This window comes from Ambystoma mexicanum, chromosome 1q, assembly GCF_040938575.1.
Source record: "Ambystoma mexicanum isolate Mex_15411 chromosome 1q, UKY_AmexF1_1, whole genome shotgun sequence".
In the NCBI taxonomy this organism is placed as follows: Eukaryota; Metazoa; Chordata; class Amphibia; order Caudata; family Ambystomatidae; genus Ambystoma; species Ambystoma mexicanum.
Window position 1 is genome coordinate 37,868,899 of NC_090922.1, and position 20,361 is coordinate 37,889,259.

At 46.7% G+C, this 20,361-nt stretch overlaps 1 protein-coding gene across 2 annotated transcripts in view; it reads right to left on the reverse strand.

Annotated features, from left to right (window-relative positions):
* The window catches only part of PHLPP2 (PH domain and leucine rich repeat protein phosphatase 2), a 1,504,106-nt gene that overhangs the window by 422,972 nt on the left and 1,060,773 nt on the right, over positions 1-20,361 (reverse strand). For both annotated transcript variants that reach the window (XM_069635467.1, XM_069635468.1), the window contains exon 13: positions 1,696-1,896. In XM_069635467.1, the coding sequence (XP_069491568.1) occupies positions 1,696-1,896 (201 nt within the window). The remainder of the gene's footprint in view (positions 1-1,695; positions 1,897-20,361) is intronic.

Sequence of the window (20,361 nt, forward strand, 5' to 3'; positions counted from 1 at the left end):
GTTCCCCCGTGTCACAGGGTACCTCCAACACCACAGCCTCGAAAGGCGTCGAGTGAAACAGCGTAGTTGTCGAGTGAATCGGCGTCGAGGGCGGCGCCGACAGCATCGACAGCTTCGACACAGTCCTTGAGGGCGGAGCCCCGAGCGTGTCCTTCGACAGCCTGGGCGCTGATGGCGTCGAGGACTTCCTCGGAGGCGGAGCTTCGAGAGAGTCCGTCGACGACCTCGGCGCCACCGGCGTCTTCTTCGAAGACTTCACAGGTGCACAAGGGCTTGAGCGCGTCGAGGACCGGGACCTGGAACGGGCATGACTGGAACGAATCCCCTTGTCCGAGCGACACCTCTCCCGCGAATCGTGCCGACCACCCGAGCCCAAAGGCGTACGAGCGGTGTCTCCATTACAGTCATGACCGACCCCTCTCGGAGGCGCGGATGGACCGGAGCCCTGCGATTCAAGAATCGCCAACATTTACTTCCCGAAGGATGCCCATTCCTCCCGAGAGGAATGCTTGGGATAAGAAACCCGCCGACAGGCAGAGTCCTCGGATGAGGAGGGGGAAGGCAACCGATGACGGCGCTTCCAGGAGTGCCTCGAAGAGGCCGAGGATTGGCGGGAGCCACTCCGGGACCGAGACCCCCTAGACTTACGACAACGATGCAGAGAGTCGCCCCTCGAATCGTCCATCGAAAGCCCAGTGGACCCCGCCTTCTGGATACTTGGACACCTTACCGAGCGACAGATTCCTGCAAGGCCTTGGACGTAAGCGTCTGGCAGTCGACACAATCATCCGTGTGTGGGCCTCCCCGAGGCACCAGAGGCAGGCGTTGTGCGAGTCCGTCACTGACATCTTGGACCCGCAGTCCCCACACTTCTTGAAGCCCGGACGCGGGGTGGAAGAAGAGGAAGACATCCCGATACACTTCACAAAAGAACAGGTTCGAAGAACCGAAAGAAAAGAAACTCCAAAGAGTCGAGGCGCGCCGAGATCTCCGAAGCGAACTTGCGGAAAAAACGGAACTGAGGCTACGGGTGTCGTGCGTCCTACTTATAACATCTGGTGACGTCGGCCGTCGGAGGAGGTCCTCGAGGACGGCATATCGACGTCATCGACGCAGGACACAGACGCCGAAAAATTTTCTGAAGCAGCACAGCTGTGGTGATTACTGTCATAGATATGCAATACGTCGGAGGACTCAATCCCCTCGAATGTGAGGTTTCTGACTCACTCTTTCAACTCTTACCACTTACTCACAGGGTCAGACTGGGGCAAAAAATTGTCTTGGCCACCAATGAAAAAGTGGCCCACAGTTGCAAATGGCAATTCATTCCTTTTGTGACAGACTGCTTGAGTAGTACTCAAGGGGGTGTTTTTTGATCAAATGTGATGAAAATTGTTCATTTTAAAGAATAGTTATTTAGTAACACTGGTCAAAACTACTAGCCGCATGGGAAAGTAACTTATCAAACTGGCCCGCATTGGCCAAAAAAGGGGCCCACTTTGACCAAAAAAACGGTCCCACACTAGCATTTTGTGTTTTTGGTTCAGACACTGACCTATTTCCCTACAGGCCAGTCCGATCCTGCTCACCCATCAAATTCAATTGCCACATAGAACTTTACAAACCCTAGCACATACCCAATCTCCCCGACTATTAAGAACATAATTTTGCTTGAGTTTGTGGACTCCTGTTTACCTGGCAGGAAACATTTGCAGTTGATTGTTTGCCAATCGCAAGGTGTGTAGACTTGAGTGCCCAGTTAGCAGAGGGATGCATTCGTCTGTGAGGTTATTATTGGTCAGGTACAGGTGCTGAAGCACACTCATGTTCTCCTCTCCATCTCTGGCTGCTGGCAGGAGCTCTAACCCATTTGCAGAAGCATTCAAGTACCTGAGACTAATAAGAACATCAATAATAATTATCAAGGACTCTCAGCTTAATCCATGTAAATACAGGAATAATACACACACTCATGCAACACTAAACCTGATTGACATTTACCATAGCAACAATAAATCACTAATGGGTCAGTCTTCTTCACCGACCTTGGTGTTGCAGCCTTGATCCAGGTTTTTTATGAAACATTTGAATATGCATTTGAGCAAGAATGATAAACTCAAAATGTGTACATCATTAGTGTATTTCAGTGCTACCAAGATGATATAATAGACCTATGAAACAACGCCACCTTGTCACTGCTAGTCAGTTAAATAATGGTCACAAAGATTGATATTTGTTTTAATATTTAGTAGTAGAGTGCACATGCATCATTTTCTGCATTTTGATAAGAATCTACCGAAAATGTCACAGATGTCACAAAAGCACCTTGATATTCAAAGTTGGTTGAAGGGTCTTCATTCTATAATTGTGGGCCCTATCGCTGACCCTCTCTCGTCTCCTCTGGGATTTCCCACTAACCCAGGCATCTATATACCCGGTTAGTTCTACCAAATAGTAACGCCAGCTGTTTTATTGCTACCTTCTGCTTTCCTAAGTGCCATCTGTCTAAACTCCCGCAGGGACTTCCTATCTACCTATTCTAACCAGCTTCGAGATTCAAAGCACATTGGGCAGTCCCTTGCACTTATTCAGTTGTATACACGCCCACGTTTAACTGTCCCTTTTACTCTTACTGTCTTCCACTCCATCGTACTCCACCCACCATTCTTTTGTCCCTCCAATGTACCACTCCTCCTACTTTTCACCTACAACCTCAGATGTTATCTCCTGCTATCACTACTTCTCCTCCTACCACTACACCCCTCACACCGCCACTACTCTCCTCCTCCTCCCAGAACCACTACTCTCCAACTCCCGCCACTACTCTCCTCCCAACTCCAAACTACTCAAACACCCTCCTTCCACGCTACATTACACTCTTCACATTCACTCCTTACACTAGACTGTCTACATAATCGCCACACAAACCTGCATACTCACAGGTGTAAGGAACTCATGGTGGCAACAGTGAAGACAGACGGTTTATGATCTATCCGTTGAATTTTGTGCATCGAGGGACATTTCCATCAAATTTTCTGCAACGAAAAAATGTGCATCGAATATATATATATATATATTTTATTTTTTAATGGGGTGGTCCCCCCCCGAGCCCCTGTTTTTTACCCTTTAAAACCCACCAAAAAATTAACCCTTTACCCCTCAAAAACATGCATTCAATGCATATTGTTTAATTGCAAACCCCTCGATGCAAATGCATTCAATGGATAGGCGTTCGATGGACATACTATTTCTTTTTCATTTTTTAGCATTTATATAGCGCTACGAACCCTCAGGCATCTGAGCGCTGCTTATTTCCCACAGTGTGTGGTGCTCATTTTATCGACCTCGGAAGGATGAAAGGCTGAGTTTGGCCCTGCTGAAATTCGACCCTGCGTCGGCAGGCTCTGCGCGGATGTCAAATCATCTTTATAATGGCAAGAAAGACTGGTTGACTTGGCAAGAGGAGAATCTAATGAAAAAAAGGTGCTTATGAGTGCAATTCTAGAAATGTTGAACTGGATACTAAAGTCAAAAGAAACACCTCATAACCAAATTATCAACAAACTGAGAATGACACTAGCAGAATGTCGACTCATCATGTCCAATTGACAGTAGAAATCCTGGAGGTTACTCCTAAGCACAGCCAAGACATCCCTGAGATCGACCCTCTACAAACAGTTGATTTAACTGAGCCTGAGGGAACCCAAGGACCTGAGAAACCTTTGGAGACTAAATCTACTGTAGGAGCACCAAATAAGGTTTTAAGTGCCAAGCCCTATGCGATGTTCGAGAAATCCAAAAGTAAAGTAAGAACGAAAAAGACAGAAGACGTTGTACAAAAAAGATCAAAAACCAGGATAATATGAATAAACCCAAATCTAATGGGTCATGAGCTTTTATGCGCAAATTGACAGTACCACCATAAATGAAACCAACACAACCAAGAGCTTTGCACACAACTACTGAAATGACAAACCTAAAAAAAGTAGTAAGTGAGGGTACATCTACCAAGTCCTATGAAGTACACATGGCCATGGATGAAGAGATGCTTCGCAGCCTGGTCCTTTCTACATACTCTGATGACCAAATCTATGGGGAGGTCGGGTCTGAGGAAACAGCACAAATTGATGAACAATCAGCCCAGCTGACCTCTTCAATCCAAGGAATGGTACCTCCCTCCTCTAGTCACCTAAATGACTCTCTAGAAACAAACGCAGAATGTGATCTGCCCTCAAGGTCCTTTTTCACCCTGGAGGAAAAAAGAAGGACTATCACTCACTCTAAGGAAAATGAAACACAGCCTGTTGGAAATCACCCCAATAGTTACTTGAGGGGAGATTCAAGGAAAATGGAGGTTAGTCCATTCTGATGGTAGCAATTGAAAGATTGATCACTGCTGAGGATGGTCTAATCTTAAACCGAGAAAAAGTCCTGAGACTTTTGCACTATGTTCCTAAATTGAGGAACATTAAATCTAAAGATCTTAAAATTGTGCAATTTGTAAATGAGGCATGCACGGACTGGATAATATTGCATCTACACTCCCATTTGGTACGAAGCATCCTGCTGGAATCAGCAGAAGTTCTACTCCCCACAAGATTCAAAATTACTGAAAACCTTATGCCGAGTTATGGGAACTTTAACAAACTGATGGTCGCCAAAGGGGGAATTCAAAAAGTAAAGTGGTCAACGGGGATTCTAGAGGCCAAAAACACCTAAATTTACTACAGACTTAACTGCAACGTCTAAGATTCCATCACAGACCAAGCAAGTCTAGGACTTCCGTTCGCTTCAAATAACTACAGACTGCACGAGGCAAGGTATAAGATCGATCAAGATGGCCCAGGAACATAACCTGCAAATAAAAGCGGGTCAAGACTGGTCATTGCTGGCAGGAGCCCTAGCGCAACATCGAGGAGATTAATGCCTGAAGGAGGAGGAGGGAACTCTGCCATGTTGGTACTCATAGAATACCAAGGGCCATGATCATCTGTTCCAAATGGTAGGCCTGGAGCTTGAGAAATACAATGTCATCTGTTTACAAGAGACCTCGCTCATCGTTGCCCCAATTTACGATGGATATGAAGACCAATGCAACCCAGCAGAAAAAAAAACTCTTGCGGTGCCCTTCTGCTCTCCTGACTATGATGAAAATGGGCAGGGGCTTGACCAGTGGCGAGTACAAACACAAACCCATATGTCCAAATTACCACGCTAACCTGGGGCCTAACAAAAATGTGTTTAGTGGTTTTTAATATTAATTGGAACCCAGTCTTCATGAGTGATGGCTCCTTCGTTGATCTAATCATGTCTTTAATTGATATGGTATTTGCGAAGGAGTATAATCCACATATCATTAGTGGAGACCCCAATATAAGATGCTTTGACAAGGGTAAGATGCTTCCCCCCTCCAGATCTAATGAAAAAGGCCCGGATTTGGACAAATGAACTGAAAGAGCGTGGTATATTTATGCTGAATGGACATACCCGGGGAGATATAGCGGCCAATTACACATGGGGTCGAGGTTGTCAACGTTTCTGCATAGACTACTTCTTTGTTTCTACTAACATTCACAAGTGGGTTTCCAAATCAGATGTCCTACCCATGGGTCAGAGTGACCATAGCCTTCTCGAGTTAAAATGGAGATCGGCGGGTAGCCCTAGAATGATAAAGGGAACAGAAACACTTCAGGTTAACCAAGCAGGAACTAGATTGCGAATTAGGCATAAGGAAGTACCCAGGGTTGTAGAGGATTTGAAACAGTTGGCTCAGACCAAAGGAGCCCCTCAACACTATGAAGTGATATTATTCAATTTCCAAGCTAAAACTACATTGGGCCCCTACATGGTATAGCTTGTCTCCACTACTATAACAAAGCACTAGTGGAGCAAAAGAAAATCTATTGTGCAGATTTAAGGAAACTGCTTTGATTGAAGTCAAAGGACAGATGGGTCTTGATTTAAAAAAAAAGGAAACAGCAGTATCGCAATTGGTTCCTTTCCTAAAAGACTACACGCCTCCAGCATGACGCTGAAGAAATGTTTAAAGCCATCGTGAAAAGGAATAATAGAGATCTGTGAGCCTTCCTTAACAATGAGGCTTTCCAACCAGCAAGTATTTTGTCAGCTGTGTCAAAGGTAAATTGGATCAACCATTTTTCCCAGTTTTTAGCGAGAAGTGTACTAAAGGGGTATGATCCCTTGGGATATAACACTTCTAGCCCAATAGGACTGTCGGTAGATAAGACCCCCCCTTAAAAAAAGGGATGATGCTCATAAATGCGCAATTAAATTTGATAAAGATATTCTAATGCTCCTAATAAACAAATTGAACTGCTCATTAGTCAGGCCGTCGGGGCAGCTGGCCCCAACGGCCTGACTAATGAAATACTAAAGCAGAATCTGCTATCTGCCTATTGCCCTACTGGATATGCTGGGGAAACTGTTATCATCCATTCTCCTCTGACACTTGCTGAAATGGGCAAGAGAGGCTGGATGCCTCCTGCCGAGACAAAAGAGATTTGTAAAAGGAGTGGGGACTAACCTCAGCTTGTTCCTGCTCAACACTCTACAGAATAAAAAGGTGGGGGCAAATTCCAGACTGTTTGTGGCCTTTATTGAGCTCGAACAGGCTTCGATAGTATCAACAGAGAAAGATTATTGGGAAATCTCATAGCCTGGGGATGCCCGAGAGATTTGATCGAAGCTATTATAGGCCTATATTCGAACTCATGTGTGAGGGTTAGATTATCTACTCAAGGTGTACTCTCTGAAAACATCTTCACCTTCAGAGGTCTGAAACAGGGCTGCTCATTGGTGCCTGCCTTATTCAATCTCTATCTAGCTAATATCATGGAGGGTCAAGAGACTGTCCAGGCCTTTCCCCATAAAATAAACAACCAACCAGTTCCAATATTTCTTTAAGCAGACAACATAGTCATCCTAGACCAAACACAAATTGGCTTCCAGTGACAAATTAATTGGTCAAATACCTTGAGCTAAATGGGCTAAAGATAAATGCAAATAAGACAAAAATAATGACAGTGGAATGTAAAAAGGGGAAAAGATCCACAAAATGTAGGTGCTATGTGGACAAGGAGCTTTTGGATCAGGTAAACTCCCTCCCCTACTTGTGAGTCTTAGTAAATAACAGCATCAGCAAAACCCACTGGTTACAAAATATTAAACTCAACTGCAAGCCACTCACTTCCCAGGGGATAATCCTGCCTAAAAGATTTGGCAAATTTTCTTTAACCCCGGGTTATCACCTTCCTTAAATTGAAGGTGATTCCCATTTTGATATATGGAGCCGAAATTAAACAAAATTGCGCAAAACACATCTGGGATTACATTGAGGGGTATTTCTGTAAAAGAGTGTTGCGCTCACCCAACTCGTAATGATTAGGTTTGAGCTGGGCTTACAATCAATGCTTTCAATTATTAAGTGGAAGTTGCTAGCACTCTACACCAAATCTATGGCAAAGGATGCTTTGACTCCTTTTGATATATTGAAACATAACTCCAAGCATGTGGGAGAGAACTGCCTGGCCATTTGGACGGAGGGTTGCCTTGCCTGGCATGAAGACCTAGAGCGCCCCATGGAGTTATTGCTAAGAAATCCAGAGACAGTGAAAAACCAGATAATGTATCTAGACTGGTTTGCAAGCTTGACCCAGAGATTGACGTATAAACTAGCCCATAATTTGGAGCTGCAACTACCAAAATACTTGGAAACATTCCCTGACCCCAGGTATCGTAATCTCTTTTTAAGGCTGAGACTAAACATCCTTCCGACCAGAGAAGTCCTCGGCAATAGAAAGATGTTGTATGACGAGACCCCTGATTGTAGGTTCTGCACACAGATATCTAAGATCGAGTCACTTGAGCACTTCATCATCAAATGCAAAGCCGTAACCGGGCTAAGATCTAAATTCATGAAAGTCACTTTCCCGGAAGGAATGGTGATAAAAACTGTTAATAGGAGAGAATAATCGAATGACTGTAGAAGCACTAAAATTCATGAAAGGGGCCCTGGAGCTGCGTAATGACAAGAATAATGGTAACTAGAAAAGAATAAAACTGGATTGACTTTGGAAATGTGATTTTATGTTTGGAATTTTAATATTGTTCTCGTTTTGGGAAAGGATTCCGCTGAATGGAAATGTAATTTTTGACTGTTTTAACTTTGGTGTAAATAGGATGGAATGGTTATGAAAGGTTTGAATAAACGAAACATAAATAAAAAAGTAATAATAAAAAAAGAAGATACAAAAGAGTGTGGGATAATAGTCACAGGAATGAAACAAGTGTTCATAAATGATAAGTTAGGATGTGGTATCAGGGAGTCCCCCTACTCCACGTTTTGAGTACGGGACAAGGTGGGATTCTGGAGCACAGCACATGCTCAAGCTTTCCCAGCACGAGCCAACAGTTCCGCTCTCAGCTGTAAGGGCCTTCTGTGGTTAAGTCTCTTTTCCACAACACGTCTCTTGCCTCTGAGGACCTGATGTATCCAAAACAATAAACAAAAAGTTCCTTTTCCTACATGTACATTGCGTGATGCCTTTTCACCTCTGTGTCCCCCTCTTCCAGGCTCAGACCCTTCTCAAATGTTAGCCTCCCCCCGTCGGGTTCTCTATGGCTTCTCAAAACAATCTCTTCAGTGACATTCACAAATCTTAATGTCTATTTAAGCAGTTCACTATGGTATCCCTCTTCCAGGTTCACGCTTGTCAACACACTATTCCTTGGGACTTCATTCTTTGCCCCCTTTTCATCGGCATCCCTCTGTCGGGTTCACTCTTGCCAACTTTTGCCAATCACACCGTTCCTTGAACAGTTCTTACAATGCAGGATTCACTTCCCTTAGCTTTACAATCATCTGCCGGGCAAAGACTTTCAACGGTATAGAGGATTTTACTAGACCCCTGTATGACCACTTTGACCCTTTTCTCACGCCTCTCCCAAGGCCTTCTGGTAACGGTAGCTTCAACAATAGGGTAAATACCTAGAGTTTACTGGGTGAGCACCCACGTGGTGTCTGACTCCTCTGTAGCTGGTTTTCCCCTCTCGTATATAACAGTTCTTTGTACCTTCTTCAATTAGCCGTTTGCTACTTTCGTTCAACACAGTTCGGTTTCCTATTAGCTCTCCTCTCGACTCACCGGCTATGATGTACCGCTTGGCTTTTCTTCTCTCTGGAGTCAAGGACATTACCACGGAGGCAAGCGTTTCTCCCGGCATGGTTATCAGCAGAGGAAGGCCATGTGTACCATTGACATCTGCTGCAACACACATCGGCTATTGTTTGCAGTCTTACGATTCCTTCATGGGAGCTCTATCATCATGCGGTCTGCCTTGCTCATATTGTGCTCTCATTCTCCACCTTTTATCCCTGTGGGGAAAGGAAAGGGCTGTCAGGTGTGTGTGATTCTGGTGAAATGCCAGACCCTTGTGTTGTGACATGTCAGGTAAACAGCTCTGTTTGTCTGTCGTCTTATATGGTGTGCAAAAGTGTTTGTGTCAGAAGGGGGGTGGGGGATAGAGTGTTTGAGTATCCTACGTGGTAGGATGGGGAAAAGGTGTTGTAAAAAGGGTGATACTGCGTCACGCCCATCGGCGTCACACTTCCACTTCCCGAGGACCCCATCCAGGTGATCCTCCCGCACTGGTCCACACCCAGGAACTGGATCCAATAGTGACGACTGTGTCCTGGCCACCTGGATGACAGATCCCCGGGGACTAGTCAGGGAGACGCCTTCAGGTTTCTCACATAGAGTAGTATCCTTACACTAATGCCTCACCTTGCCAAACAATAGCCTCCACAATCCACTGCTTCCTCCTTCCTCCTGTTGGTCTATTGGTCGGACTTGTTCTCCTTCTCTAACTTCACCCAGACTACCCACACTTAAGGTTTCCATTCTCATGCTTAAATGTCCCTCCCTCTGTCCTAATTGGCCAGTTTCCCTAACCAATCCTGTTCTATCTTCCCCTTGGGAGTATACGTGCAATAGGGGCCTAATCCCTGCCCACTACTTTCGCTTGTTTAGGCTGTAGAGGGTTCATTGCGACCCTTGTGGGACCGTATCTCAGTTAGCAGCTGTAGTTTTGGGGTTCTCCATTCCCCTGAAGGTTGGTTTTAGTGCTGGGAGGGTTCCAGCTTCCATAATATGTCACTGGCGGTGAAGGAAATCCAAGGAAAGGATGTCAGCGCACCCATTCTTGCATTGCGGAGAATGGATACATGCGCTGCAGCTGCTCCAGTCCTGTGGCTCTGCTCTTTCTCCTGCTGTGTGTCTTAATTGCTGGCACAGGACGTCCTCTCCCGGATTACTGGGGGGTTGTTAGAATTTGCAGGTGCCTCAGTCTATTGGTATGATGTGGACATGGGGCTCTTGTCAGGATTCAGTATTCGGTTGCTCATCTGTTCATTGTTCCTACAAAACATAGCAAGAAACTTGCAATTATCTAATTGGCAAGGCATGATTTTAGATAAAGGGTTACTGGAAACTTGTAGGTAGGCACAGACGGAAGGGGTAAGGGCTAGGTCCTCCCCAGTTGTCTTTCCTCTCAGCGCCAGGATGGGCTCTGGATAGCTTTGTGGTGGGTGTCCCCTCCCCTCTTGACAAGAGCAAAAAACTGGCCTCATCACAAAATTAACAGCAAATCGATATACAAACCAATAATGAGCCATGTCTTCACTGTCTTCTGAAAGGATAGGAAATCCACTTACTCCAACCACAGTAAGTCCTTCATCTCTTATGCCCAATACTACTTTGGATATACCGAGTGTGCAAACCTCCCTCCCGTTGGACTATCCTCTGTCTTGGAATGAGCACATTGCAGAAGACAGGGCAGAGCCCTATAAAACTCCTCCTCAACCGGTACTATCCATGGAGTATAAAAAAGTTGGACGTCATACTCCCTGTCCTGTTGGATCAATGACCTGCATGTTACTTAACACAAGGTCATTAATCAAACATGCACATGAGGTGGCCGACTATATAGATGACAATAAATTAGATGTCTGTACCATCACAGAAACGTGGGGGTCTAGTGCCACTGGCCCATCACTGTACCTCTCCATCCCAGCAGGTTACAACATGCTTAGACAGGACAGAGTTGTGCGGAGGGAAGGAGGAGTGACTCTTATTTTAAAAAAATCTCTGTCAGCTTGTGAAGTAAAAGGCCATTTTATGGATGGAGTTGAATTTCTACATGTAGAAATTGGCAAAGCGACGCTTAACATCATATTAATATATCGCCCCCCTGCCCTCTCAGATAATTTTGTCCTAGCCTTATCTAGTTATCTTCTCCCATTATTGATGTCCAATGCATGCGTTATAGTGCTGGGGGATTTCAACTATTGGTTGGGTCATGTGGACGATCCTATAGCCTTAGAACTCTCAGTCTCTCACTGATTTAGGCTTTACTCAACTTATACAAGTCCCGACACATGTCTTAGGCCATACCCTGGATTGGGTTTCAGTCATCAACACTGCCTGTCATGATGTGCGGGTGTCTCAGTGCCCCTGGTCCGATCATGCCTTTGTGCATTTTTCTGTCACTATGGCTTTTTCCACCAAAATTAAAACAAATATTACGCAAACAGTACTAGAACGAAATGTCAAGCATCTGACTTTGGAAAGAACTGAAATACTGCTACCAGAGTCCCCTATGATTTTGGACATGGATGCTACCAGCACTATGGTTCGAAAACTTAAGACCACATTGGATTTGGTTGTTAACACATTGGCGCTTCCTAAACAGAAGAAGAAATCTGTGGAGATCAAGAAAAGTAACCCCTGGTTCTCCAATGAACTTCAAACTCTTAAAGCATCTTCACTTAAATCATTTTATACCTGGAAGGGTAATCAAACCTCTTTAGCACTCCAAAACTATAAAAAGGCCTCCAAAAAATACAAACCAGCCATAGTAGCTGCCAAAAAGTCGCATCATAACCATAGAATCTCTCAAGCCTCTTCTGACTCAAAGGAACTATTTCAAATGTTTAAAAAGCAGGAGCTAATTCCCCAACCTAAAGCATCGACAATCATCAAAGATGACAAATGGTGTCTGGATATCCAGAACGCCATGGCTGCAAAACTGGAGGGGATTGGAGAAGGCATTGCTATCAAAAAAGCCTCATTAGACACAAAGGGGGATCCTATGGACGGGATAATATTTACCAAAGATAAGGACATACCAATGTATTACTTCAGCCCTATATCAGAGGAAGATTTAGCATTGATTATGACTAATTTAAGGCCACCAAATTCACAGACGATCCATGCTTGTCAATTATAATCAAAACCTGTCCGCCTACCTTAGTGCATTCCATTTGCAAATTTGTTAACTCATCCTTCGCCTCTGGGGCGGTCCCAGAGGAGCTGAAACAAGCTTGTTACTAATTACAGGCCAATAACGAATACTCCATTTTTGCTTAAGATACTGGATCTTGTAGCGTATTCCCAGATGGCCCAACATCTGAATATTTACCCCATCCTGAATCCACTACAATCAGGGTTTAGACAAGGCTTTGGGACAGAAACTTTGTTACTGGATCTTAAGTCGCAACTCTTGAGGAGACTGGATAATAAGCAGATCTCACTACTTATTTCTTTGGATCAAAATGCAGCCTTCTACCTAGTCGATCACACTATCCTGGCTGATAGGTTTAAGTCTGTGGCAAATTGTTCCCCCGCAGCCACTCAATGGTTGTTATCGTTTCTATCTAATAGAACTAGCAGGGTTTGCGCAGATGATTCTATGGCGCCCACCATACCGGTGCTCTTCGGAGTCCTGCAGGGGGCTTGTCTATCGCCATGCATCTACAACATCTTCATGGTCCCATTTTTTGCACATCTTGCCCAAAAAGGGGTTCTTTTCTCCAACTATGCGGACGACACGCAATGTGTCATCCCGCTCTCAGGGCATCATGGTTTGGATGAAATAGAATTAAACAGAATATTTTCCATAATCGAGTGCTGGATGATGCAAAATGATCTGGCTCTCAATCGGGGCAATACAGAACTTATGGTTGTAGAATCAGTGTATATTCTCGCCAAATTAGACCCTGCGTACAAATACTTTCAGCTGGGTGATGTGGAAATCCGTATGCTCCCTAAAGTGAAAATATTGGGGGACGTGCTGGATCAGTCATTGAACATACAAGCCTATGTAGGCAGCACTGTTTCTTCAGCATCATATTACATCAAGCTATTAGCCCACTTGAGACCTTTTATCTCTCAAAAGAATGTGGAAGCAATCGCGCCAGCAATAATAGGCTCAAAAATAGATTATTGCTGTAGCCTCCTAGCGGGGCCAGTAAAGCCACCATTAACAGACTTCAAGTGGTGCAAAATGGAGCAGTGAGAGTGGTTACAGGACTCTCTTCTCACTCTCATACATCGGAAGCACGTCGGGCACTACACTGGCTCCCTGTGGAGGCTCGAATCTCCTTCAGACTGCTGGTTATCACCTACAAGTGCTGAATGGGGATTATGCCTTCCTACCTACAAAAGCATATTATGGAAAAACCCTGTTACAGAAATCTAACATCTAGCAACCAGAACCTTTTGTATCTGCCTAGGTGTAAAACCAAGAAAGTCCAGGCAGGAGCGGTCTATTGCGCTGTGGAACGCTTTGCCGCCTTCACTAAGACGTTCCTTATCCCTGAGCATCTTTAAAAAAGAGCTCACAACCTTGCTATTCTATTAGTTGTGCTCCCTGGAAGTTGGGTTTGATGAAGATACCCTCTCCTCTGCTTATTTGGTCCCTCTTTGTTTTTTGTTTTGTCTGTCTTGTCTGCGCCCTCATACCTACGGGTTTATGGCTGCACACTATAAATGGATTAAAAGCAAAATTATTCCAAAGATGTTAACTAGGCATGAAATTGATCATGAATGTATATGTCTGGTAGTAGTCTGACTGCCATCCAACCCAAGCGATCACATCTAATGCATGGGTGGACTACAAGTCACGATTGGGGTGATATCAACTTATAGCTTGCAACATGCAGTACAGGGTGATTTTTGCAGCTAAAAAACACAGTAGATGAGACTTAAAGCAATTTTCCTAAACGATTTGTAAATAGGAAGCCAATCTAGCTGGTTTATGCAAGTGAGTAAAGTTTATGATGCTAGTCCAATTTTAAGTGAGTTCTAGTCTTTACATTTTGGATGCACTCTAGTTTAGAAATTGTGATCTTGGGGAGACCTACATACATGGTGTTGCCCTTGACAATCCTTGAAGCAATAAAGCTTAACAATGGGGACCTGATCTGGAAATGTAAAGATTGAACAACCTCCCGAGCATCGGCATCTAAGTGGCGAATAGCTCTGCAACACTGTATTCCTAGACAGCAAAGTGAAGTGAGCTCAGAGTACAGTTTAGCTCCCAGAGTTCTCAATTACTAGGATGGTCTGAAGAGAGGGGCCTATGCATATGGGCTAGAATTCTCCACACTACTGGTAGGAGTCTTGAAATGATGCAGGAACATCAATATTAGTACCATGTATTTTTCAACAAAGTGATTTTGTCCGCTGCTTAGCCCTTATGGTGTGTAGGATAGACTCAGTAGGCTGGGCCCCACCACCCAGCTACATGATCTGGGGCCTAGAGGCATTATTGGAAATATCACCTGATCCCTCTACAACCCTCACAGCCGTACGGGCTTCGGGCGGGGACCACAACATGGCTCATGCAGCCAATATTAGCCTTTTACAGAATCACACTTAGCATAATGATTTTAGATCCACAGTCCCGGTAAAGTTGGACCTGCAGTATCTGCTCTGTTGTGTTATCGTTGTAATGCTTACCAGGAAGAGTTTGGTGTTTGCATGCATGTTTGCTGCCCTCGCAGTGAAGGAGCAGCATGAGGCACCTGCTGGCTCCACCCATGGAGTTTGGCCCTGTGTGGAAAAGGCGATGCTGAAATTGCGACAAATGGTGAACCAGCCTGATAGATGCTTAGTCCAGGTTGAGAGAGAGAGCAGCATAGTTGACAATAAAAACACCTGGGTGTGGGAGGATCGGGTGAGCCAATCAATTCCTGAAAGGGAGAAATAAGCACACTCTGCTGCAGGCCTTACTTCAATCCCAGTCCAAGGGTAGAGAAGACATCGATATAAATCCCAAATAGGGAAAAGCAATGTGTGAGAGTTTGGATAAGTGGAGCACAAGAGTGGAGAAATGAGGACGGTTGAAGTGCAGCTGGTAGCATAGAAGCATGATTGGAGTTGCAGGAGAAGCAGTGGAACGTAAAGGAGTTGAACGTACAGAAAGCGTGGTTAGAAGTCGAGAAGTCTGAGGATTGGGAGATGTTGGGGAAGCAGGGGGTAGTGGAAGAAAGAGTTAATGGAGTGTCAGGAGGAGGAAGGATGGAGGAAACATGGGAGGCAGTAAAGACATGGAGAGTAGAAAACCCCTTGAAGAGAAGCAGAGGAAGAGGTTGGGAGAGGTTGGATGGGGTGGAGGAAGTCACTTGACGATGTGTTGAAGCAGGACGTTTGGGAGGATGGTGGAGAGTTTCTGCCACGCACCTTCATCCTTGGACCGGTACAGCCCTGAAGGACCTCACCTGGCGCATGGCGGCCCGGGTGCCATGGCGGACACCCAACCGAATTTGGAGCGGCGTCCCCCGTCCCAGTGGGGCTGCGTTGACGGCATACTCCGTCAGGATTGATCAGGTGATCCTGGGGGGAGGCAGCTCATAAAGCCTCCTGCTTAGCTCTGGAATTGGGCTGCACCGCAGCGCTGAGACCCGGTCGAATACTCCCAGTGCTCTGTCACTGCCCATGTGGGGCTGCCACCGCCCTGGAGCATTACTGAGATCCATATACTTGCTAGCCTCCTGACATTTGATGAACCTCCTGCCCGGGCTGGTTGTGGAGCCCACGGGGAGACGCTGACGGCCCGGGCCACTTCAACCACCCCTGCTCATCTTCCCAAGGCCTGTTCCCATACAGGAGCCCCGCGCTGAGGAATACTGACCCCTGTCAGACTTGTTACTGGCCCATTATCCCACCTGGCCTGGGCGCCATACACTCCATAATTGTTGGGACATTGAATCAATTGGCGTGAGCCCTTATACTGACGGGGGCGCCATAACTTTTTGCTGCATTTACCTCAGAGGCCCTACCTCTACCTTGAGACCGATGGAGGCGGCACACCCTCAGCATTAGAGGAGAGACAATACGGGGCACCCTGACAATCTGCCCATTTTGGTGATTGCGACTCCAATATCTGGCCCTGAACAACGCTTGCCACCCCAGTTGGCGCATCACTTATATGTAGTACTCCTGCGGGCTGAATAAACTCCCTTCTGGGCTACTGGATGCCCACTCTGGACCTGCCAGACCTGCATGACGTCATCCACTTGAAAGGCGCAGACCTGATACATGTCTTGGCTGTAGTGGCCTGAGACTGTCACTGCAGCCCATACTATCCAATCTCCCTCATCGGTGGCGCGTGGGCTGCCAGACCAGCCAGTGGTGCAACCTGCTACTATTATCTGCACGGGCCTGATCTGGCTTTTACGAATCTGCTGGAGACCGGGGCAGACCTACCGCCATATACCGATCGGTGTGCGACGGGACCGCCCGGAAGCCCAAATCTCCACCGGTACCTGGGCACCTGTAGCGGGTCCAACACACAGCATCCTGTGCTGCACTACTCTGTAGGAGTCTGGAGCCCCGGGGCTGGGTTGTACTTTTGAGACAATCCGGTACGCATCTTTCCCGCTGCGGCACCCTACACCTTCCCTGGCTTACGGCATCGCTGGGCCGCTGCACGTATGGAAGTTGACCCATCTCAGACGCCATATGCCCAGCAAGTGAGCCCTTGCCTGCCTCAACAATGTCTAACAGATCTCGGGGCGCCAACAAGACCGGCGCCATGGATACATTTGCCAAAGCAACATTGAGGCCAGACCAGGGGCAATCCACTACCGGCCAGGAGGATGAGCCGGTATCCGCAAAAGCAACTGCTCCAGACCTAACTATCATGATGTAATCCATAGCTAAACACTTTGCATCCTTCCACGAAAAACTGGATGACATCAATGCAAACATGGCATCACTCAAATCGAAACTTGACCATGCCGGAACTAGAATTACAGAGGCTGAGACTAGAATCGGGTTGAATGAAGATGGAATGCATACACTTCAGGAAGCAGTGGCCTCCCTTACTAAAGACATGCGATTTGTCAAAGTAAAGTGCGACAATTTAGAGTCCAGGTCGTGCAGAAATAACATCTAAATGAATTATATGGGTGCCGGAAGGCGCACTCAAGGGGAAGATGGAGCTGGCGACGAAAGACATGCATAAAAAGAACTACTAGACAACCCTGTGCTGTCTCCCTTCTTCGCTGTTGAGTGGGCTCATCGCACTCTGGCTCCGTGCCCTAAACCTGGTGATTTTCCAAGGCCCATAATTGCAAAACTGCTCAGCTACAGAGAGAGATCATGTACTCCGCCTTGCACGTGAGAAGGGAGAATTCAGACTGGGGTTGCAAATCATCCGAATCTTCCCCGATTTCTCTGTGGGGGTGCAACAGGAGAGACGCCAATTCACTGGCGTGAAGAAGATGCTTCGGGAGAGAAACATCCCCTACGCAATCCTATTCCCCGCTCGCCTCAAGTTTACTTTCAAAGACAAGCTTTACTTCTTCACCGTTCCAGAAGAAGTGGTAACGTTCATCAAAGCACATGTCCCACTGAATAACTCTGCTGTGGAGTTGATGGACAATGACTGAGTTGGAGACTCTCCTCTTTGCCTCACCCCTGCGCTCCTCATCTCACATTTTCTCCATGATCTGCGGCATGAACAACTACCGCCCACTCACCATGGAGTGCATGTGGGGCCCGGAGGCGGGCTGGAGCCCGTAATGTAATATTTTGCTAGAAAATTCCCACCACCACCCACGTTCTAGCCCAGCGTATGCAACATTGTGTGGCGCCTCACCACAGATCCTATATAGCCGGCCGCACGGCAGCAGCGCACCCCACTGCGGCAGCAATGGTTGTTACTGAGGTTTTGTTGCACCGGAGCCCCCGCTGGGCCTGTACCTTGGGCAGGCCAAGTTGGGGACGGCCCGCCCCCACCTGCACTACGGGGGAGGGGAGTTACACTGTTTGTTTGGGGGGGGGGCATGAGGGAGGGGGGATGTGTTAGGGGAAATGTCGGAGGTGATGCGACACTACACATACTTGGTAAACAACCTGGCGAGTTATTTGACACAGTGCTTTATACACAGAGTCGAGACAGTTGGGATGTCCCCTGAGAGGCTGGACATGACGATACGTCTGATGTCATGGAGTGTCTGTGGAATACGCAATTTTACAAAGGCCTGTAAGATCACAGTTTATGCCCAGAGGCATGGAGTAAAGATACTTATGCTGCAGGAGACCCATGCTCAAGGTCGCCATGCATCCAGCCTTGCCCCATCCCGGGGACCGAACCGGTTCTATACGACATATTCCACAAAGGCCAGAGGAGTCTTGACACTAATCCATAAGACGGTCAAGTTCACACTAAAGAAGAGCTATATAGACCCGGAGGGCAGATATGTCATCCTACACTGTACAATAGCAAACAGTGAATATCTAGTTGTGAACACGTATGGCCCTAATGTAGACTCCCCCTAATTCTTTGATACTGTCGCCACCATTCTAATGGGGTACATTGGGGTGCAGATTATCTGGGGGGGAGCGATATGAATCTGATACTAGACACTAGTCTGGACAGAACTGGAATTTCCCCCAGGACGCTGTCCCGCGTGGCCCGGAGGCTACACACACACATATATATGTCGGAGCTGGGCATAAGAGATGTCTGGCGAGCTCTCAACCCCCAGGCGCGAGAATACACGTACTATTCATCGGTACATGATAGTTCAACCATGATTGACCTATTCCTCACATCGGGTGACTTAATTAGCAAAGTAGAAGGTGCCCAGATACTCACCCGTACATTGTCGGACCATGCTCCAATAACGCTATCCATTATATTGGGATTATCCCCACCCTCCCGCTCCACTTGCCGCTTCAAATCAGAGGCCCTGCAGAATGTGGTTTTCAGGGCTGAGATCCTCTCAGACATAGGGCCTGATTACGAGTCCGGCGATAACCTGCCGTTTTTTCCGGCTCGGTTACCGCCGGACTCGTATTACCATTCCCCCTCCGTGATTCCCGGAATTACCGGGGCATTACAACCCCGATAACCCGGGAATTCCGTGGGCAGAATTCGGTAAATCCCCATTCCCATTGAGTCCGATAAGACTTAATGGGAATGGGGACCATGGAAACACCTGCACCATCTCGTGATGGTGCTGGTGTTTCCACGTCTGCCTGCAGGCGGACGGTGTTACACCCGCCAGGTCAGACATGGCGGGAATGATACCTCTGCCTGCAGGACTCGAGATCACCTGGTATGGAAACAACGGTGGCAGCGGGTTTACCACCACCGTTATTTCCATACCGGGTGACTTGTAATGAGGCCCACAGAGACCTTCTTTGCATGCAACAGGCAACAGGACACAACTATCGGTGTGCGCTGGGAAGCCTTCAAAGTGTATATAAGGGGCATGTCTATCTCCAGGGAGGTGGGAATACTAAAAGTAATAAGGAACACCCTGCACCACTCTGAGACTAAATTTAAAAAAGTGGAACGGGACTGCGCAACCGCAGCTACCCCTGCTAACTTGGCGCAGATCAGAGAGGAACTCGGGGTCTTTGATTCACATTCCCTGCGCGAGATACGCTATTTTTCCCGCCCACGTGCGGCTAGGAAGTATGGGGAGGGGGAAAGACCAGGGAGAACACTGGCTAGGCTGGTCCATGCCGAAGGAGGTCACACTCAGATTGAGAGCATTAAGGATGCACAAGTCGTCCGACAATGGTTGGACCAACAGATATTAGAAGTTTTCACACAATTCTACACTAAATTGTACACCCCACAGCAGGAACACGCCGTAGAAGATATATGCGTCCTTATCAGATTCCCATGACACACATATCCCAAGCAACCAGAGACCAAATGGACACCCCGGTCACGCTAGATGAAATAGTCAAGGCCATCACAGACCTGCCGAAGGGTAAGGCTCCCAGACCCGATGGTCTAACCTCTGAATTTTATCAGGAGCATGTGGCGCTTTTGGAGCCCAGATTACTGGTGGTCTGGACTGAATCACTCCGGGAATCCACTCTCCCTCATTGCGGGAAGCAACTATAATTATTCTCCTCAAGCACAGAAAGCCTAGTGACAAATGTGGATCCTACAGACCCCTGTCGCTAATGAACATAGACACGAAAATATTTGCCAAAATTATAGCCAACTGATTTCTCCCGATGCATGAAGACC